The 23469-nt window shown below is 47.9% G+C and overlaps 1 protein-coding gene across 34 annotated transcripts in view; it reads right to left on the minus strand.

Annotated features, from left to right (window-relative positions):
* The window catches only part of LOC119967772 (regulating synaptic membrane exocytosis protein 1-like), a 1070524-nt gene that overhangs the window by 139124 nt on the left and 907931 nt on the right, over nt 1-23469 (minus strand). For 27 of the 34 annotated variants that reach the window (XM_038800731.1, XM_038800737.1, XM_038800741.1 and 24 more), the window contains one exon: nt 17849-17947. The exons of the other annotated variants lie outside the window; for them this stretch is intronic. In XM_038800731.1, coding sequence (XP_038656659.1) covers nt 17849-17947 — 99 coding nt within the window. The remainder of the gene's footprint in view (nt 1-17848; nt 17948-23469) is intronic. 34 annotated transcript variants of the gene reach the window in all.

A 23469-nucleotide genomic window follows, 5' to 3' on the forward strand; every position in this document is an offset into this window, starting at 1 on the left:
CTTATGGGCTGTGGTTTGAGAAATGCTGCACAGGTCCCTGCCCAAGCCCTGGAACTAATTTGAGGTGTAAAAGTCCAAGGCTGCGGTGACCTTGACGGCCACCAGGAACAGGTAGCCTCCTTGAAGTCTGCAAAAACATGGCAGACGTGCCACACCCTCTCCTTGTTGAGGTGGAGCCTCCTGCAGCACATGATGCCCGACATCTCTTTGAATGACCAGTGACTCCCGTACACCTTGGGCCATCGTCGGTCCCCCCCCTGGGTCCCGCCCTGCTCTGTTGGGCAGTGGGCCCTCGGGATGTGGGACAGTCCCCCACACAGCGATGCATACACTGCGCCCTAGTGGAACCAGGCTGTCTTTGCAAGATTAAAATGGGAAGTCAGCCATGGCCTTTACAGTCGTGGTCGGAAACATCTGGATTTGTAAATGGGCCTCTAGAGTAGCCCAGGACTATGGGACAAAGGCACAGAGAGGATGCAGATGAGGAAGGATTGGAGATGATGCAAAAGATACAATACTAACTGAGTGCTGGAAGGCATTTGCTTATATCCGCACAATCTATTGCTAGTTCGCATTGGGGCCCCATTCCATCTCTGGTTGCAACCACCAAAATCGACCTCCTCGCTTTGGACCCAGATGGAACCGGACATCGCTGACACAAAACCCAATGATTGCATGCATACTAATGTCACGTGGGTGCGCTGGAATGCTGTAAATATAATAAGAGATGCAAGGGGAAGGAATGATATAGGTTTTTATTATGACGGGACTCTATACCTTCCTGCGGCAGCTGATACGAATTACCTACAACTCCGAAATACCCAGGCCCTATATTAATTGAGAACCCAGGATCAAGGGAATTACATGTGATGAGGAAAGCTGGGACACTATGGGAACGGGGTGACCCGTGTCCCCAGGCAAGATTACATCATTTTTTAAGATGGCAGATCAGAAAACGTTAAATGCCCTCGATGACCCAAATCGCCCTGTTGTGAAATGTAAAGTTATAGGGGACCATCTGGAGATTCACTGTATAGATCCCTGCCAGGCACCGAACAGGTCATGAAAGATCTTTCATTAGTGAAAGATGGTCAGCTTTGTACCAGAGAAGTGAAGCAGACAGCCAGTCAGCACATTAGCCTCAGAATCGGGTGGGATATTGTCAGAAACAAGGACCCCACCAGATAAGGGCAGGGACCAGACAGAAACCTACCACCATTGTGACACCGGCGAGCCCCGGCTTGGATACAACCACAAGCCCAAGGACCACACTCAGACCCCAATGTGATGAGCAAATTACTAGCCACACAATGGGACATGGGTTAGTCATGACGAATAAGTGACAATAGTACCGGGAAATGAACATGTAGAACATGTAGAAGTTATGATTGATTTCACCAACTTACACTTACCAGCCTATTGCTATGGCCAGGAATTATTTGTGACCCTGCAACGGGAAATTCTGGAGGCCAGTGGACTGAAAACATGTAAGCGGCAACAGAGAGGTATCGTGGAAGTAGCGGTTGGAGGATATGGGGCGGGAGTTTCAACTGTCAACGCCCTTGGCATCGCAGAAATAATTGAGCTCATAAAAGGGCCAATGAGAACTGCAGTTTTGGACATTTATCATGAACATAGAACGATACAGCGCAGTACAGGCCCTTCGGCCCTCAATGTTGCACCGACATGGAAAAAACTAAAGGCCATCTAACCTACACTATGCCCTTATCATCCATATGCTTATCCAATAAGCTTTTAAATGCCCTCAATGTTGGCGAGTTCACTACTGTTGCAGGTAGGGCATTCCACGGCCTCACCACTCTTTGCGTAAAAAACCCACCTCTGACCTCTGTCCTATATCTATTACCCCTCAATTTAAGGCTATGTCCCCTCGTGCTAGCCACCTCCATCCGCGGGAGAAGGCTCTCACTGTCCACCCTATCTAACCCTCTGATCATTTTGTATGCCTCTATTAAGTCACCTCTTAACCTTCTTCTCTCTAACGAGAACAACCTCAAGTCCATCAGCCTTTCCTCATAAGATTTTCCCTCCATACCAGGCAACATCCTGGTAAATCTCCTCTGCACCCGTTCCAAAGCTTCCACGTCCTTCCTATAATGAGGCGACCAGAACTGTACGCAATACTCCAAATGCGGCCGTACTAGAGTTTTGTACAACTGCAACATGACCTCATGGCTCCGGAACTCAATCCCTCTACCAATAAAGGCCATCACACCATAGGCCTTCTTCACAACCCTATCAACCTGGGTGGCAACTTTCAGGGATCTATGTACATGGACACCGAGATCCCTCTGCTCATCCACACTGCCAAGAATTTTAACATTAGCCAAATATTCCGCATTCCTGTTATTCTTTCCAAAGTGAATCACCTCACACTTCTCTACATTAAACTCCATTTGCCACCTCTCAGCCCAGCTCTGCGGCTTATCTATGTCCCTCTGTAACCTGCAACATCCTTCCACACTGCCTACAACTCCACCGACTTTAGTGTCGTCTGCAAATTTACTCACCCAACCTTCTGTGCCCTCCTCTAGGTCATTTATAAAAATGACAAACAGCAACGGCCCCAGAACAGATCCTTGTGGTACGCCACTCGTAACTGAACTCCATTCTGAACATTTCCCATCAACTACCACTCTCTGTCTTCTTTCAACTAGCAAATTTCTGATCCACATCTCTAAATCACCCTCAATCCCCTGCCTCCGTATTTTCTGCAATAGCCGACCGTGGGGAACCTTATCAAACGCTTTACTGAAATCCATATACACCACATCAACTGCTCTACCCTCGTCTATCTGTTCAGTCACCTTCTCAAAGAACTCGATAAGGTTTGTGAGGCATGACCTACTCTTCACAAAACCATGCTGACTATCCCTAATCATATTATTCCTATGATGCCAGAACGGCAACAGACCTCAGTCAATCAGTCGTGTGGCAGGAACTTAAACAGTTGCAGCCATGTCAGACAACATGTAATATGTATGCAACACACTTGTTACGAGTCTCTAGGCTAACCTACTCCAGCTGGATGCACACCGAGTACCTAATTGGGTGAACAATGATCAATTGAAGGCCTGGATAAAAACGGCCCACCAAGCTCCTGAACTCCTATGCAAATTGACATTGGCGTTCCCTTTGCGAATGATAGGACAGCACGGTAGCATTGTGGATAGCACAATCGCTTCACAGCTCCAGGGTCCCAGGTTCGATTCCGGCTTGGGTCAATGTCTGTGCGGAGTCTGCACATCCTCCCCGTGTGTGCGTGGGTTTCCTCCGGGTACTCCGGTTTCCTCCCACAGTCCAAAGATGTGCAGGTTAGGTGGATTGGCCATGATAAATTGCCCTTAGTGTCCAAAATTGCCCTTGGTGTTGGGTGGGGTTACTGGGTTATGGGTATAGGGTGGAGTTGTTGACCTTGGGTGGGGTGCTCTTTCCAGGAGCCGGTGCAGACTCGATGGGCTGAATGGCCTCCTTCTGCACTGTAAATTCTATGATTCTATGATAGCCATACCCTCCTATTGAGAATAATGTTGCACGTCCTCCCCCTGTGTGCGTGGGTTTCCTCCGGGTGCTCCGGTTTCCTCCCACAGTCCAAAGATGTGCGGGTTAGGTGGATTGGCCATGCTAAATTGCCCGTAGTGTCCTAATAAAAGTAAGGTTAAGGGGGGGTTGTTGGGTTATGGGTATAGGGTGGATACGTGGGTTTGAGTAGGGTGATCATGGCTCGGCACAACATTGAGGGCCGAAGGGCCTGTTCTGTGCTGTACTGTTCTATGTTCTATGTTCTATTCTCCGGGCAGAGAATAGTACTCACGAACTTCTCCAGGTGAACAATTTGGGACACTATGGGAACGGGGTGTCAGTTAAATGAAAGGATGCCCCTGAAAATGCAATCCAAAAGGAAGATAGAATATACTCCATCGACCTCTGGGTATGCAAAGCAGGGGAAAATAACTGGTTGTGCCCTGAGAAAGCCATTAGTACAGAAGATTACTGCGGGTCCACTATGTATGAGAACTGCACGTTAGTGGTCAATGTCAATAACCAGGCTGTGTTTAATATGCTCAGTACTTAACCAATTACGATGTTGTGATGTCACATAGCAACTATACCAAGCGAGGCATTGTATGTGAATTGCCTGGGCATACTGTCCTTCTAACCAATTCATCTGAGTCAATTACAATTGGCCATCATGAGCTAAGTCCATACAGGGATGAGTCCATCGTGGAGGCAGATGACCTCGAGTGTACTGATGATGACAAACAGATTCACCGATACGTCCAGAAGGGGCTTCCACGCATCCCGCACTTGCGGGCAGACTGGAAAGGACTTAAGAAGGAAGCTAAATAGATTGACCACCTCTGGAACAAGGAGAGGGAGCTGATTAAGACTCATGCCGAAAAGGCCGAGGAACTGGTTCTTAAAAAATATTTTTATTGAAGTATTTGCAAAATTTTTATAACAATAACAAAATAATAATAACATAATCATCAACATGGATGACATTTCCCACCCAACCCCTTCTGCACATCCTTTAACCATATTACACCTACCCGCGGCAGCCCCTCCCCCCTTCAGAATGCTGCTTCCGCTGACATTTTAATTTTCCCCGAGAAAGTCTACGAACAGCTGCCACCTCCCAGAGAACCCCAGCATTGACACCCTCAAGGCAAACTTTATTTTCTCCAGCTTGAGAAACCCAGCCATGTCACTGACCCAAGTCTCCACATTCGGGGTCCTTCCACATTAACAGGATCCGTCTCCGGGCTACCAGGGAGGCAAAGGCCAAGACGTCAGCCTCTTTCACTCCCTGAACTCCCGGATTGTCTGACACACCAAAGATCGCCACCTCTGGACTTGGCACCACCCGCGTACCTAGCCCCTTGGACGTTGCCTTGGCAAACCCCTTCCAGAATCCTCCAAGTTTCGGGCATACCCAAAACATGTGGACATGGTTTGCTGTGCTTCCCGCACACCTCGCACATCGATCTTCTACCCCGCAAAACGTGCTCATCCTCACTGCCGTCATGTGTGCCCAGTGTACCACTTTAAACTGTATTAGACTGAGCCTGGCACGTGATGAGGAGGAGTTAACCCTGCTTAGGGCGTCCGCCCACAGACACGCCTCTAACTCCACACCTAGCTCCTCCTCCCACTTGCTCTTCAGTTCCTCCACCGGGGTCTCCTCCACCTCCAACAACTGATAGATATCCGACACTTTCCCCTCCCCCACCCAGGTACCGGATACGACTCTGTCCTGTATCCCCCATGGCGGGATCAGCGGGAAAGCCAACAGCTGTTTCCTCAGAAAGTCCCACACTTGCAGATATCTGAAACCATTCCCCGGCGGCAACTTGAACTTGTCCTCCAGCACCTTCAGACTGGGAAAACTCCCGTCTATGAATAGATCTCCCATCCATCTATTCCTGCTCTCTGTCAGCTCCGGAACCCTTCATCTATCCTGCTCGGTGTGAACCTGTGCTTATTGCAAATCGGAGTCTAGAACGACGCACCCTCCACCTTCTTACACCTTCTCCATTGCCCCTAGATCCTCAATGCCGCCACCACCACCAGGCTAGTCGAGTAACAGGCTGGCGAGAACGACAGAGGTGCCATTACCAGTGCTCCCAAACTGGTGCCTTTACATGACGCCGCCTCCATCCGCTCCCATGTCGACCCCTCCCCCACCAACCACTTCCTAATCATCGCTATATTTTCTGCCCAGTAGTAGTTGCAGAAGTTCAGCAGCGCCAACCCACCCTCCCCCGACTGCGCTCCAACAACATTTACTTCACACGCGGGGTTTTATTTGCCCATACATAGCCCAAAATAATCTTGCTTACCCGCTTGAAAAAGGTCTTAGGTATGAAGATGGGGAAGCACTGGAAGACAAACAAAAATCTGGGGAGAACCGTCATTTTCAGGGTCTGTACCCTCCCCGCCAGCAATAGCGGGAGCATATCCCAACTTTCAAAGTCTCCCTCCATTTGCTCCACCAGCCGGGTTAGGTTGAGCCTGTGTAATGCCTCCCATTTCCGAGCCACCTGTATTCCCAGGTAACGAAAGCTCCTCTCTACCACCCTGAGCGACAGCTCCTTCAGTCTCCTCTCCTGCCCCCTTGCCTGGATCACAAACAATTCACTTTTTCCCATGTTCAATTTGTACCCCGAAAACCTGCCAAATTGCCCCAAGATCTGCATAACCTTCCCCATCCCCTCCACAGGGTCCGAGATATACAAGAGCAGATCGCCGATGTACGCAAAACCCGGTGCTCCTCCACCCCCCCCCCCCCCCCCCCCCCCCCCCCCCCCCCCCCCCGGCACCAGCCCCTGCCACGTCCTTGATGCTCACAGCGCCATGGCCAATGGCTCCATAGCCAGAGCGAACAGCAACATGGAGAGGGGGCACCCCTGCCTTGTCCCTCGGTATAGCTTAAAGTATCCTGACCTCAGCCGGTTCGTGCACACGCTCGCTACCGGCGTCTGGTAAAGCAACCACACCCAGTCAATAAAGCCTTCACCAAACCCAAACCTGCCCAGCGTTTCCCATAAATATTCCCACTCCACCCGATCAAAAGCCTTCTCCGCGCCCATCGCAGCCACCAACTCTGCCTCCGCTCCTTCTGAGGGCATCATAATTATGTTCAAAAGCCTCCGAATGTTAGTATTCAGCTGGCTGCCCTTAACAAATCCGATTTGGTCCTCCCCTATCACCCCCGGGACACAGTCTTCTATCCTAGTGGCCAAAATCTTAGCAAGCAGCTTGGCGTCTACGTTCAAAAGTGAGATCGGCCTATATGACCCCCATTGCTCCGGGTCCTTCTCTCGTTTAAGAATGAGTGAAATCGAGGCCTGCAACATCGTTGGGGGGAGGATCCCCCTCTCTTTAGCCTCGTTAAAGGTCCTCATCAGCAGCGAGCACAACACCTCTGAGAACTTCTTATAGAATTCTACCGGCCCTGGAGCCTTACCCGACTGCATGCCCTACAGTTCTTTAACAAATCCCTATTCCTTACTCCCCTAAGCACCATGGCCACTTCTCTCTTCCTAAGCTGGTGTGCCAGCATCCTGCTCGCCGTTTCCCCATATTCGTAGACCGCCTCCCTTGCCCTCCTCAACTGCTCCACCGCCCTCCCTGTGGTCAACTCAAACTCTACGTGTAGTTTCCGACGCTTCCTCAGGAGCCCCGCGTCCAGGGCCTCCTCATTTCTCCTATCCACTCGAAGTATCTCCTCCACTAATCTCTCCCTATCTGCTCGTTCCACCTTTTGTCTGTGGGACCGAATCGAAATTAGTTCCCCTCTTACAACTGCTTTCAGAGCCTCCCAAACCACCGCTGCTGATACCTCACCCGTACCGTTTGTATCCAGGTAATTCTGAATGGACTTATTCACCCGCCCGCAGACCGCTCCTTCCGCTAACAACCCCACATCCAGTCTCCAGGGAAGGCGCTGCCCTCTCTCCTCACTCAACCGCAAATCCACCCAATGCGGGGCATGATCAGAGTCTGCAATTCCTGAATATTCCGTCCCCGCCACCTTCAGAATTAGCGCCCTGCTCAGAGCAAAAAAATCAAGGCGGGAGTAAACTTTATGGACATGAGAAAAAAACGAAAACTCCTTCGTCCTCAGCCACTTGAATCCCCACGTTTCCCCCCCCACCCCCCCAATCTGCTCCATGAAACGACTCAACTTCGTCGCCACTGCAGGCCTCCTTCCAGTCCATGATTTTGACCGGTCCAGATCGTGCGTGATCCACAACCGCGCTGGATACAGCATCCCGATTTTCACCTCCTTCTTGAAGAGGATCGCCTGCACCCGATTAAACTCAGCACGTCTTTTGGCCAGCTCCGCTCCCAGGTCCTGATAGATACGCACATCACTGTTCTCCCATCTGCTGCTCCGCTCCTTCTTGGCCCACCGCAAGACGAGTTCTCTGTCCGAAAGACGGTGGAAACGCACCACCATGGCCCTTGGCGGGTCATTCGCCTTAGGCTTCCTTGAGAGGGCTCTTATGCGCTCCATCCACTTCCAGGGGCCGAGAAAAAGCCCCGGCCCCCATCAGCGTCTCTAGCATGCTCGCCACATATGCTCCCACATTCGACCCCTCAATTCCTTCGGGGAGGCCAACAATCTTTAAGTTCTGCCTCCTAGACCTGTTCTCCAGGTCCTCCAGCTTCTCCTGCATTCTCTTGTGGTGCTCATCCAACACCTCCACCTTGTGCTCCAGCACGGTTAGATAGTCCTCCTGGCTGGACAACTTCAGCTCAATTTCTTGTATCGCTTTCCCTTGGGCCGTCTGGTTCAAAACCACTTGATCGATCGCAGCCTTGATCGGGTCCAGCATTTCATTTTTCAGCTCAGCGAAATAGTCCTTAAAGAACTTCATCTGCTGCTCCTTAGACCACTGAGCCACCGCTCCCTGGACCTGACCCTCCGCCATGCTGCACCGTGACACCAGCTCCGACTGCTTCACACTATTCGGGATGAGTCTTTTCACACGGCCACTTCTAGTCCAATTAGCCATACATCGGAGAGGGAATCCTTCTTAATATTGTCCACTGCATCGATCTATCCCCTAAAGTCCGAGAAAAGGCGGGAAAAAAGGTCCGAAAGTCCGTTCCGGGCAGGATCTATCAAATGTGCGCCCTACTCCTCCATGGTCGCCACAGGAAGTCACCGAGGAACTGTTTAAATCACAGAACTTTTTCTCTAAAATATAAAATTGAGGACAGAATACCAATACTGATCCATGGATACACATTATATTGCACAGTGTTATAATTCTGCAGCTGCTGATACTGCTTGTCTTTTTTATTACACTCTGCTGCCTCAGGTAATGAATTAGAAAATGGCAGAAAGACAGGCGCTCCCTAGATAAAGAAGAGCTGCTGCTTACTTATTGACCATTCCACACTTAAGCCCGAATAAAAAAAGTTCAGTGTGTCTATTTACTGCCCTATTCTTGGGCTAGCCAAGGGCCAAAAGGGAGGACTGGAGGGGATTCCTGAGAGAGACACGTTAAAACCGGATAGCTAGGATAACACTAGAATAACTCAACATAACTTAGTTTATTGAGGATTGAAACTAATCATAGAAAGTATACGCAGTAATCATTATTAACCATTAAACAGGCATTCTTAGAACACGGCAGGAACGAACATTTAAACTCTTGCTAACAGTAGTGGCCGCAACGTATGATGGTATTTAAGCTAGCTAACTTTACCACATTCCGAAGACAGACAGAAATAATGTGGTCAGCAATAATACAGCCAGCTTAATAAGCAATTCTTATTAGCAGCTCCAGCATCCTGCACTCAGACAGACCATGATGTGGGCAGGAACCAACTAAGATAAGAGAAATGGGAGTAGGGGAGAGCAAGCGACAGCGGATGCAAGGGTCTTGAAAAACAACAGATAGCCAGGGAACAGGATGGGGCTAAATCACAAGCTGATCACGTAGTCACCATGCTACCTAAAGTAAAATTCATTGGTCAAGGTAAAATCTACAACTACAAGAATCGGATCGTGTCCAGCTGGGGTGGGCTACTGATTTTTGGAAATTGCATAACTATTGAACCTGAAGCAATTTAAAGCAGAGTGGTTTTGGTGTTTATCCAAATCTCTCTCCCTCCTACTTTGCACCAAGCTTGGAATGTAAAGCCGTCTTAACCAGAGTTGTTGTCTCCCCAAGTCTGTGTGTTAGCTGAACTGCGATTAGGTGAGGAAAATTCACCACATAAAATCCAGCTCAATATTCGGTATCTAAAAAACACTCCTACAATATCCATAGACATTCCCCCTGTCCACTACACTAGCCACCTCTTCAAACAATCAAATGAGATTTGTCAGGCATGTCCTAACTGTTATGAATTCATGCTGGCTCTCCCTGATAAACTGGAAAATGTCAAGGTTTTCAGTTACCCTACCCTTGATTATAGAACCCAACAATTTCCCCACCACATGTGTCAGGTCAACTGGTCTGTAATTCGCTATTTTTTCTCTCTCACCCTTCTTTAAAAGCGGAGTGATATGAGAAATTTTCCAGTCCAGAGAGATGACTCCTGAATCTAGGGAACTCTGAAAGGTTATAGTGAGGCTATCTACAATGTGCTCCCCTACTTCCTTTAATACCCTCTGATGGAAACTGTCATGTCCTGAGGATTTGTCACTCTTCAGTTTTATTAATTTCCTTATTATCAATGTTTTTCTTACGTTAATTTTATTTAGTTCTTGTCGCTGATCCACCATTGACGTCCTCTGGACTTACAGCAGGTTTACCCTCCCTTTCCACTGTAACTACTGAGACAAAGTAAGTATGTTGTCATTTTCCCATAGTCACTGACAATATCCCCACTTTGTCTTTAGCCGGCCAACATTGCTCCTGCCCACCCACTTTCCCTTTATGTCATTTTCAACCTGCTTCTTATTGATTTTGACATCCTTTGCAAATTTCCTTTCATAATCCCTTTTAGTAGCTCTTAAAAGCTGCTTTGTGGCCCTTTGCTGGTCTTTGTATCTTTCTCATTCAGAAGGATGTGTGCTGTTATTTTTTTTCATTTTTGTAAGCTCTTTCTTTTAATTTTACACTGTCCTTTATCTCTTTAGTCTATCATGGCTGTTTTTCTGTGAAATGGAGCATTTCCCTCTCAGGGGAATAAATTGGTTGTATTGCATCAAATAGTTCCTTAAACATCTTCCATTGTTCTTCAGTTGTTTTACCCATTGGTAGATTTCCCCACTGAACTGTGGACAGTCTCGGTCTAATCTCACTAAAGTCAGTCTTCCCTAATCTAACATTCTAGTATCTGAATTGTGCTTTTTACTTATATTGAACTCGATCATGTTATGATCACTATTTGATACATGTACAATTAGGTCACTAATTAAATCTGGCCATTACTCAATTGCTTGTCCCCTTGTTGCATCTAGGACATATAGCTGTAGGAAAGAATCCCTGACACACTCCAGAAATTCACTGCCTTTCTGACTGCCTCTCCCAATCTAAATTACAGTTAAAATGCCCCATTCATATGACTTTGCCTTTGCAACTCGCTTTCCTAATTTCTGCTTCATACAATCCAGCACTTCCGAGCTGCTACCAGGTTTATACACAACTATTACAGTTTGGGATCCTCAGTTCCATCCACGTGGTCTCCACTGGGTGCTTTCCCCTCATTATCTCCTCCCTCACTCAGAACTAGGGGACATAGCCTCAAAATAAGGGGAAGTAGATTTAGGACTGAGTTTAGGAGGAACTTCTTCACCCAAAGGGTTGTGAATCTATGGAATTCCTTGCCCAGTGAAGCAGTTGAGGCTCCTTCATTACATGTTTTTAAGGTAAAGATAGATAGTTTTTTGAAGAATAAAGGGATTAAGGGTTATGGTGTTCGGGCCGGAAAGTGGAGCTGAGTCCACAAAAGATCAGCCATGATCTAATTGAATGGCGGAGCAGGCTCGAGGGGCCAGATGGCCTACTCCTGCTCCTAGTTCTTATGTTCTTATGTTATGTTCTTATGTTCTCACCAATTAATTGAATCTGTTTCCAATCAGTAAGGCTATTCCTCAGCACCTCCCTGCCATTTACCCTGTCTGTTCTGTAAACCTTTTAACCTTAAATGTATATTAAGTTCCCAGTCTTGACCATCCGGTAGCCATGCCTCAGTAATGGCTATTATAATCTCCAATTTGAATTTATGCCTGCAGATAGTTAATTTATATTTTTTGTTCTGATCAGTTATATTTAGAACTCTTACGTGGGCCATACACTCTAACCTGTCCCTTAGCGCTGATACTTTATTCATCTGTTTATTATTTCTCTCTTCTGGTTTAATCAATTTACTTCTGCCATTACCTGCCGTAACTGAAGTAGGATTCCTCACTATTTCTATACTCTCTGTCTGTGACTTATTTTTGAAACTGTATTTACTTTCCCTGAGGCCTCCCCCCCACGTACTAGATTAAAGTCCTTGAGACCACCCTGTTTACTTTTCCACTCGGACAATGGTCCCAAACCGGTTCAGGTGGAGCCCATCCCAAAGGTACACCTCCTTTCTGTCCCAATACAGTGCTCCACAAAATGGAACCCGATCCTTCCTGCACTACTCCTTTAGCCACACGTTTACTTCTCTGATTTTACTATCTCTTTGCCAATTTGCACGTGCTTCGGGTAATAATCCAGAGATTCTAACCCTTGAGGTCCTGTTCTTTAATTTTTGTTCCTAATTTCTGATTAACCCCAAACAGGACCTCTTGTCTACTCTTGTTTATGTTGTTGGTCCAGCATGGACCACAATAACTGGATCCTTCCCCGTCCTCCCCAAAATCCTTTCAAATTGGCTTGAGATATCCCTCACCCTGGCGCCAGGCAGACAACACGTCTTGTGTGACTCTCGATCCTGTTTACAAAGAATGCTCTGTATACCCCCGATAATAAAATCGCTATCATTTGACTTTGTGCTCCGCCCACTTGAATGGCTTCTTGTACCACTGTGCAGTGGTCAGTCCTTTTTATAGAACATAGAACAGTACAGCACAGAACAGGCCCTTCGGCCCTCAATGTTGTGCCGAGCCATGATCACCCTACTCAAACCCACGTATCCACCCTATACCCATAACCCAACAACCCCCCCCCCCCTTAACCTTACTTTTATTAGGACACTACGGGCAATTTAGCATGGCCAATCCACCTAACCCGCACATCTTTGGACTGTGGGAGGAAACCGGAGCACCCGGAGGAAACCCACGCACACACGGAGAGGACGTGCAGACTCCGCACAGACAGTGACCCAGCCGGGAATCGAACCTGGGACCCTGGAGCTGTGAAGCATTTATGCTAACCACCATGCTACCCTGCTGCCCCCATGAGCTATAATCTTTCTCCCAAGTCTGTTGTATGGCTCTGCCTGGAATTTGGAGGGGGTGGTGGAGGGCAATCTAAAAAAACATTTCAATAATTCAACAGCACTGATAGAGAGAAACCATTTCCTCTTGTGCAGGAAATCCAGAACCAAGAGGCATTATTTTCAAATTGGAGCTGGGCAAATCGTGACATCAGGTAGTACTTCATCACATAAAGGGAGTGGGAATCTGGAACCCGCTCTCCCACAAAGAAAGATGCTGGGCTTCGAGCAATTGAAAATGCCAAAACGCAGATTGACAGGTCAATGGTGTGATGGTTCAGATCTGCAATGGCTTGACTGAATGGAGAAACAGGCTCCAGGAATTGAATGAATAACAAATCGGACAATCTCTACACTGGTTTCACACACGACTGTGGTGATTGTCCCTTTAAGGCACAGCAGAGTAAGGGTCACCTGGCCTGGGTGACCAATCCAGACTTGGAGTGGGGAATCTCCCCAGGGGAGGAGTTTTTCTAGGCTGTGGTATTTGAGAATTAGGCACAAAGATGCTGCTGCTGTTGAAGATCCCTGCAAATGAATCCCTTTGTTTTCATGGATGAAGATTCTGAAAGTGTATCATTGCAAGTACACAAGTTACATTTTGCCATCACGTTTGACCACTGGCTATGGAGATGATACATGTGTGACTAGAACTCTCTAAATTCTCACTTACCCCAGCAGAAGCACAAATTTTCACAGTAACTTCATTGCAGTGTTAATGTAAGCCTAATTGTGACAATAATAAAGATTATTATTATTGATTAATTACTTGCGGGATATATTCAGGCAGATGAAGTATGAAATTTCATCCAGAACTGAAAAGTCATTTCAACCCCTTTCTGGAAGCCCACAAAAAGCTTTGTCACCAAGAATATGTCACTCTGACTTCGGTTGGCAACTATGGAGTGAGTGGTCACACACAGGGCAGCTCCGGCTCAAAGGTGTTGCTTTGTTTTTTTCATCTAGGTATTGGGTAGATTCAGCAGAACAGTGGAGTGGGAAATGTAAGAGAAGTTCGCCCCCTGATTGGCATGGTTACTGGCTATCAGACTCGGCTGAAGACAGTGAAAGACCTGCCTAAGGTGTTGGAGGAGACCTGTGGCGCTGCACCAATTGTGAAAATGGCGGAGGGGGAAGGGTGGAAAGCCTTAGATGGAGCAATTGATGAGCTTCATCAAGGAGGAATTTTGACAGCAGAGGAAGAAGGGTGACTGGTCGCAGGTGATTGACGGGAGCAGTGGTCCCTCTTCACGTGTCTCTGGATCGGGTGGAAAAGTGTCTCTAAGCACAAGGAGCAAGAATCCGGGGATGGAAAAGGTGTCTGACCAGAGTGACCCTATTGTGTCCTTGGAGGCGGAGGTGAGGCATCTATGCAAGTCACTGCGGTCGAAGGTGGAGGAGCAGGAGAACAGGTCCAGAAGACAGAATTTGCAGATTATGGGTCTGCTGGAGGGTGTGGAGGGAACGAGCACCACAAAGTATGTTTTGCGGATATTGGACAGGTTGGTGCAAGCGGTGGTGCTGGACAAGGCCCCAGGGGTGGAAAGGGCCCATAGGCCCTTGAGGCAGAAGCCGAGAGCAGTGAAGCCTCCATGGGCAGTGATTTTGCAGATGCAAAGGTTTGTGGATAAGGAGAAGATCCTGAGGTGGGACAGGGTGAAGTGAGCCTGCGAATGGGGGGCAATCGACTCTGGATTTAACTGGACATTGTTGCGCAGCTGGCGAAGAAGTGTGCGAGCTTCAACAAGGCCAGTGCTGTATAAACGGAAGATTCAGTTCGGGGTGTTGTACTCTGCCAGATTCTGTGTAACTCATGACGGCCGGGAGTACTATTTTGAGACACCAGACGAGGCAAATGACCATGAGCTTGGGGAGAACTGAGGGGTGGTATGGGATGGAGGAGTCAAGCCTGCGAAGTTACTGTTGTTCTGGGTTGCTGATGGGGGTGAGGCGGGTGGATTTTCAGAAGCTGTAAAAGCTTTTAAGGGAGGGCGATCGCTATTTTTTGAGAGGAGGTTATTAGTGAATGCTGGTGTTTCTTCATGTGTGGGATGTTGGTTGGGGTCCTTTGGATTTCGTTGATGGTTTTGTCTTTATTTAGGGTGGTTGAGGGCCTGTTTCGCAGGCTAAGGTGGGGTTGGTGGGGGTGAGGTGGGGGTGTATAAGGGAGTGGAGCAAGCAGTGCTAATGAATCGGCGTGTGGTGGGGGAGGAGTCTGCGAGGGTTGGCCAGGTTAGGTGGTGGAGCGGGGGAAGAGTGCGACAGGGTAGATTTGGAGGATGAGCGTGGTCATGGACGGGGTGGGGAGGCCATCTTGTATGGGCACGATTCAGAATGGGATTGGGCGAGGCAAAACCAAAGGGGGGGATGATGGCGGATGATAGAGGGGGGGTGGACGCAAGCCTCCGGGAAGAATTGTGACATGGAATGTCCGTGGGCCAAAAGAACCGGTCAAGAGGTACTGGGTTTTTTGCTCAGCTGAGGGGTCTGAGAGAGGAGGTGATTTTCTTGCAAGGAGATGCATCTCCGGGTGAAGGATCAGGTTAGACTGAGGACGGGATGGGTGGGACAATTATTTCACTCAGAGTTTGACTGAAAGTCAAGGGGGATGGCCATTTTGTTGAACAAGAAAACGGGGTTTGTGGGTGCCGGGCAGGTGCGAGTTAGTGAGTGCATGAGTGGGATGTTAGAGGAGACGCCAGTGGTGTCAGTTAATGTTTATGTGCCTATCTGGGATGGTGCAGGTTTTGTAAAGAGAGTATTAGGGGCGATTTCGGGCTTGGATTCGCACCAGCTGATCATGAGAGGGGATTTTAACTGTGCGATGAAGCTGAAGGTGGACAGATCGAGCCCCAAGTCGATGGGAAGGTCGAGGATGGAGAGCAAGCTGGGCGGATTTATGGATAGATTGGGGATGGTGGAGGTTCAGGAAGCCAGGAGGTTGGGAGTATTCCTTCGCACGTGTACACGGTGGTCTCTGGAATTTATTTTTTTCATGGCAAGTCAGGCGGTGCTGATGGCGGGTAGCAAGAATTGTGATTTCGGATCACATGCCGCATTGGCTGGGTGTGAAGCTTAAGTCGGGGGAAGGTGGCTACAATGGAAAATCCAATTGGCCGGCAGCGGGAATGGAGCATCCCACTGTCAGCAACGGTGCAAGGAACACGAGTCTGGGGAGGCGGAGAATTCACCCCAGCGTTTCATTTCTAAACTGCACCTTCGTTCATTTAATTAATTGGATGGAAAATCAAACACTTCAAGATTCAGAGTTTGTAACTAGCACTCCCTGTGAGAAACACTGCATCAAGAATGCCAAATTGGCCTTATTTCTTAATTTTCCACATCCATAAGTGTTCAATCAAATGAAAATAAGAAGTGCCATGAATGTGGCAATGATTTGTACCTAATGTTATCTTAATTATTCGGCCAGGTCACTGCCGCTGAATAGGAATTTAGTGGTAGTAATGTATGAAAATTATGCAATAAATAATATGAGCTAAACTGCTCTGCTGACTTCCTCAAACCCAGGAAGAATCAGGGGTCTGTATACAGACAAGGATCCTGAAGCCATTCTTTGGTTTGCAGAATTGTATAATGTTGGGGATTTAAAAAAATCTTTAACCCCACCTCGTTATAAATGCAAAGCTAATGCAATGTGGTAAAATAGATCTTTGTCTGTCCTGAATTTTTAAACTTGCATTCTTGTGTTAGGATTGGATTGTAAAGCATTATAACAGCACTGCAGTAGCTATCTCTCACTTCAGTTTGAAACTGGCATTTCACTTGATAAACTGAAGCTCAGCCGTCAACTAACCAAAGTTCTCACATTCAATGATTCCATTTCAGACCATGACCTGAAAGTATTTCCATTCAATATTAATGGAAAGTGCATTAGTTTCAGGATCAGCGGGGTTTCCCACACTGGTCCTAGCTCAAAGGGGAGGCTCCAAGCTGGGCGAGTGACTTTGTCTGACAGCTGTTTCTAAAACAAAGATTGGGACATTTGTCGGGTTGGTAACCTCTGTGATTGACAACTCAAGAGTCTCAATCTAATATTGGTAGGCCATAATGTCAAGGAGAGGAAGCAGCCTGCACACCAGAGTTGCAAATCTATTGAGAGGAAAAGTTATGTTCAAAATCACAAGGGATGGGAGGCTTGATCCTCGGAACAACAATGGCAATAAATCTTCAACAATATCTGGTAATCCAGAAACAGGAAAACATTAGAAGCAAGTAGATTTTCTAGTATGCAGTTTGCAGGTTGGGGGAACTGGGATCTGTTGTGCCATAAAACAGCACAGTTCACCCAGTTCAAAACAGAGGCCAGCGGATCATGCACCTTCTCAGCCACTGTATTTCTCTGTAGCAAATGAGGCAGAGACTGCCATGCCGGAGTGATGTCTAACACAGAGTTGACCACCATGGCGCAAACCATTGTCTTACGAGACAGAAGGGCTGCGACAGGCTCATCCTATAATATAGTGTTTAAAAAGGCGTTGTGAAACTTTTAACATTAATAACTTCGGATGGTCACATGATAGAAGATATCATGAAGGAAAATACGTTACATATGAAGGCACAATTCATACCAGTTCAAATTTCTAAGTTTCGACATACTTGCCATCTTTTGACACATTGTTCAATCTGAGTTTCCAACAATTAACCTTCATCAGTTTCAGCTTTGTTAATAATGTTAACATAAAACAATCTTGATGAATTATGCTCTCAGATGCCATTTATAGTTAGTTTTGATCATATGAACATCCACAATTATTAATATTTAAAGTTACACAATGCTGTTACAAACACTGTACATTCAATAATTTCAGTTTGCAGACCCATGTCGTTCTCTTGTCATAACTGCTCACACTATCGTGAAGTTTCAAGAAGAATAGATCCATTTTCTTCCTGCTTCTTATTTCCTCACCTTCTCTCCTTAAGGTGCTGACTCCTGTTTCGGTACTGGTCCAAGGGTACTGGGCACCCTCCAGTACCTCGCCCAAGTGGCTATTCTTCATACGTGACCCTAGGCAGTGAGCACAGACAGTCAGTGTTGGCAAACTAATCAAATATGGAAGCCACCATGGCCAATTACCATCTCTTCTCACTTACGTCCATGCACATGAACCTTCCAGCAAGGGCTACTGGATAGTGATGAATGACAGTGCACCTATCTGATCTTTCCCCTCCTCAAGCTCAGGGGCATTCAGCACAAACTGGGAGCAGATTCTTGGATTTTCTAGGTCCATAGTTTTGGATATGGCTGATAAAGGCACCCTTTGATACAGATTGTAAAGAAAACCATGCATGAGACAGCACAGAAGGAAACCATTCGGCCCATCATCTTTAACTAATGATTGCATTTTTTGATGAGGTAACAGAGGGGATTGATGAGGGTACTGCAATAAGAAAAAAAGAACCAAGGTGAAGCTATACATGGACTTCCAAAAGATGTCTAATAAACATGGATACAAAATTAACTGAGAGAGAAAAGAGGGAGCAGTGGTGAAGAGTAGTTTCTCAGAATGGAAGCAGGAATACACTGGGATTCCCCAGGGGACAATGTTAGTACACCTGCCTTATTTAATCTATATTAATGACCTAAATTGGGTGTACAAATTTCAGAAGACAAAAAACTTCAAACTGTGATGGAGGAGGATAGTGCTAGACCTCAAGATGACATAGACAAGCTGGCAGAATGGATTGCCACATGGCAGATGAAATGTACTCCACGGAAGAGCAAGATGGTAAATTATTGTAGGAAGAATGAGAGGCAAAACAAAATAAAGGAGATGCAGGAGCAAAGGGACCTGGTGGAATACGCAAATATTATGGTGGCCACACAGGACATGGGTGTCATCAATAGGTCACCCCATGTGGTTTGTGGAATATCAATTTCCCTCGAGAGCGGGCGGGAGCTCACTCAGTGAGAAATGAGGACCATAAGACCATAAGACATAGGAGTGGAAGTAAGGCCATTCGGCCCATCGAGTCCACTCCGCCATTCAATCATGGCTGATGGGCATTTCAACTCCACCTCCCAGCATTCTCCCCATAGCCCTTAATTCCTCGCGACATCAAGAATATAAGAAAAGGAGCGGGAGTTTAAAACCCGCTGATTCAACCCGGACATGTATCCTGTACAGGCCCCGGGTTAGGACTTCTGCGCTGAAAGCCGTGACTGCAACATTTTCTGCTATTTACATTAAAAGAGTGTGGTGTTGGAAGACTGGCCTTGACGAGATTATGACATTGGCGACGAGGAGTAAACAAGTGTTTTTTTTTTCTTCAGACAGCCTTCATTGTCAAAAACAAGCGTACCCTCTGGTAAGAAAAAAAAAGCCTCTCTTCAGTAAACTTGAACTCTATGGTGCAGGCGAAGACTGCGCCTAGTACAGAGCTCATACATTACTTCTTCCAGGCTAATGATATTGAGGGAGATGAAAAACAGAAAGCATGCGGGGGCCCATATTCAGTGCGATAAAAAGTCTGACCTATTAGAGGCCCTTGACTCAAAGACTTTTAACGAGTCAGTAGAATTGATAAGAAACCACTATGATCTGAAGCTCTCAGTTAGATTCCAGAGATACTGCTTTAACACAGCAGGGAGAATCCCAGGGGAACCTGTCAATTAATTTTGAGTCCGATTACAAAAATTGGCAGAACATTGTGAATTCAGACCATCACTGAATGAAATGTTGCGAGACAGATTGGTATTCAGTATTTGTCCCTTTATTGAAGGAAAGATATTATTTCATGAGAGGTGGTTCAGAGAAGGTTCACTGGGATGGTTCCTGGTATGGAGCGGTTGTTTTATGAGCAAAGGTTAAACAGATTGGGAGGTGATCTCACTGAAACTTATAGGATTCTTATAGGGCTTGACAGGGTAAATACTGAGGGGATGTTTCACCTCTTGGGAGAGTCTAGGACCAGAGGGTATCGTCTCAGAATAAAGAGGTGTCAATTTAAGACTGATATGAGGAGGAATTTCTTTTCTCAGAGGGCTGTAGGTTTTTGGAACACCGTGCCACTGAGAACTGTTGGGGCAGATTCCTTGTGTATAGTTAAGGCTGCGACGGATAGATTCTTGATCAGTAAAGAAATCAAGGGCTACAGGGAAAGGGCAGGAAAGTGGACGTTAGGAATGTCAGATCAGCCATGATCCTATCCAATGATGGAGCTTGAGGGGCCGAATGGCCTACTCCTGGTACTTTTCATTATATTTTTGGAAAATATTTTATTGAGGCATTTATAATTTTAACATTTTAAACAACGAAGAGACCCAATACATGCAAAAACTCCACAATAATACACCCAACTCCCCCCAGCCCTAAACCCTAGCTACTCATACATTAGATTCCCTGCCCTTATCCGTCACTTCCATGCCTCCCCCTTTCACCCCCCTCCCTCCTGCTGACGGTTAATTCTACTTGAAGAAGTCGATGAACGGCTGCCACCTCCGAGCGAACCCCCGTAGTGAACCCCTTAAGGCGAACTTAATTTTATCTAGCCAAATAAACCCTGCCATGTTACTGACCCAAACCCCTGACTTTGGAGGCTCCGAGCCCCTCCATTCCAACAAAATCTGTCTCCGGGCCACCAGGGAACAAACGGCAAAACATCAGCCTCTCTCCTCCCCTGGGCTCCCGGATCTCCCGACACTCCAAATACTGCCACCTCTGGACTCTGAGTCACCCTCCCTTCCAGGACCTCTGATCTGACATCTGAGAATCCCAACCAAAATCCCCTCACCTCGGACACGCCCAGAGCATGTGTACATGGTTCGCAGGACTCTCCCCCCCCCCCCCGACCACACCTGTCCTACATCTCCTAAAAAACCTATTCATTTGGGCCATAGTCATATGAGCCCTGTGGACCACCTTGAACTGGATCAGGCTGAGCCTGGCACACAGCGAGGATGCATTGACTCTCCTCAGGGCTCCTCCCATAACCCGACTTCCACCTCCCCTCCCAGCTCTTCCCCCCACTTCCTCTTCACCTCCCCAATTGGAACCCCTTCCCACTCCATCAGTTCCTTATATATTACCGAGACCCTCCCCTCCCCAACCCCTGTTTTTGACATCACCTTATCCTGTAGCCCCCTTAGTGGGAGGCGAGGGAAGCTCGGGACCTGCCTCCGAACAAAACCCCGTACCTGCAGGTACTGGAACCCGTTCCCACCCAGCAACCCAAACTCCTCCTCTAACTCCTCCAGGCTCGGGAAACCCTCCTCAATGAAGAGATCCCCAAATCGCTCCCGCTGCCATCGCCTGAAGCCCCCATCCAGCCCCCCCCCCCCCCCCCCCCCCCCCCCCCCCCCCCCCCCCCCCAGAGCGAACCGGCGATTAGCACCGATCGGTGACCACACCGACACCCCTTCCAGCCCGATGTGCTGCCTCCATTGCCTTCACACTCTCAGGGCTGCCACTACCACTGGGCTTGTGGAGTGCCGAGTCGGCAGAGGTGTTGTTAACAAAGCCTTCAGACTTGTGTCTTTGTAAGATGCCCTTGTAAGATGCCACCTCCACTCGCTCCCACACCGACCCCTCCCCCACGACCCATTTCCTGACCATCGATATATTAGCTGCCCAGTAGTAATTAATAAAGTTTGGAAGGGCCAAGCCCCCCTCCCCGCACCCCTGCTCAAGGGTGACCTTCTTCGCCCTCGGGGCTTTCCCGGCCCATATAAAACCCGAGATCTCCGCACTCAGCGTTCTAAAAAATGCCTTGGGGATGAAGATTGGAAGACATGGAAACACGAACAGCCAACTCGGGAAGATTGTCATTTTCACAGTCTGTAACCTCCCCGCCAATGACAGCGGGAGCATGTCCCCCCCTACGGAAGTCCCCTTCCATTTGCTGAATCAACCTGCCCAAATTTAGTTTATGAATTTAGCACTGCTGCCTCACAGCACCGAGGTACCAGGTTCGATCCCGGCTCTGGGTCACTGTCCGTGTGGAGTTTGCACATTCCCCCCGTGTTTGCATGGGTTTCGCCCCCACAACACAAAAATGTGCAGGTTAGGTGGATTGGCCATGCTAAATTGCCCCTTAATTGGAAAAAATGAATTGGGTACTCTAAATTAAAAAAATAAAAATTTAGTTTATTAAGCTGACCCCAGTCCCTTGCCACAGTCCCTCCCCAGGTACCTAAAACTCCCTCCCACCACTTTGAACGGCATCTCCCTCAGTCTCCTCTCCTGCCCCCTTGCCTGGATTTCAAAGACCTCACTCTTGCCCATATTCAGTTTGTAACCTGAGAACCGACCAAATTCCACCAGTATCCCCATAATTCCTGAAATTCTCCCCAACGTGTCCGTTATAAAGCAGCAAATCGTCCACCCCCCTCTCACGATCCCCCGCCAAATGTTCGATGCTCTCAGCGCCATTGCCAAAGGCTCTATGGCCAGGGTAAACGGTAGGGGGGAGAGTGGACACTCGTCTCGTCCCGCGACACAGACTAAAATATTCTGATCAAACCCGGTTTGTCCCTACATTCGCCACCAGTGCCTGATGTAACAACCAGACCCAATCCACAAATCCCTGCCCAAACCCAAACCTTCCCAGGACATCCCACAAATACTTCCACTCCACCCGATCAAAGGTCTTTTCTGCATCCACCAACTCGACCTCGCGCCCCTCCGCAGGCATCATTATCACATTTAGGAGCCGTCTAATATTGGATGTCAGGTGTCGTCCCTTCGCAAATCCCATCTGGTCTTCCTCTATTACCCACAGAACACAATCCTCTCTACGTGTGGTCAAGATCTTTGCCAGCAATTTTGCATCCACATTTAGCAAGGAGACCCACAGCAGGCACTAACGTTCGGGGGAGCACTCCCAGCTCCTTTGACGCATGGAAAGCCTTTACCAGGAGCGGCCCAACAGCCCGGAAAACATTTTATAAAACTGAACCAGGCATCCGTCTGGTCCCGTTGCTTTACCCGAATGCATCGCCCCCAACCCGTCTGTAACTTTCCCAAGCCCAATTGGGGCTCCCAAATCCTCCACCAACTCCTCCTCTATCCTCAGAAACTCCAGCCACCCTCTCGCCACCCTTCTCCCCGGCATCGGCTTCCGATTTCTGCAATTTACTATAAAACTCGCAAAACATATCATTCACACTTTCCCCTTGTAACTCTCACTTTCCCAATCTGTCTCGCCGCCTCTTGTTTCCCCAGCTGATGAGCCAACATCCTGCTGGCTTTTCCCCATATTCATAAACCGCCCCCTTTACCCTCCTCAGCTGTCCCTTCGCCTTACCTGTGGACAGGAGCCCAAATTCCAGCTGCAGTCTCTGAAGCTCCTTCAACAGCCCGTCATCCGGAGACTCCGCGTACCTCCTGTCCACCTGTAAAATTTGCCTCCCAGTCTGTCCAACTCCGCCTGCTCAGCCTTCTCCTTATGGGCCTGAATTGAGATGAATTCCCCCTGATAACCACCGACAGCACCTCCCAAACCACCCCCTCCGAAACCTCACCCATGTCACTGATCCTGATGTATCCCCGAATAGCCTTCCTTACCCGCTCACACGCCTCCTCCTCCGCT

This window comes from Scyliorhinus canicula, chromosome 6 (assembly GCF_902713615.1).
Source record: "Scyliorhinus canicula chromosome 6, sScyCan1.1, whole genome shotgun sequence".
NCBI lineage: Eukaryota > Metazoa > Chordata > Chondrichthyes > Carcharhiniformes > Scyliorhinidae > Scyliorhinus > Scyliorhinus canicula.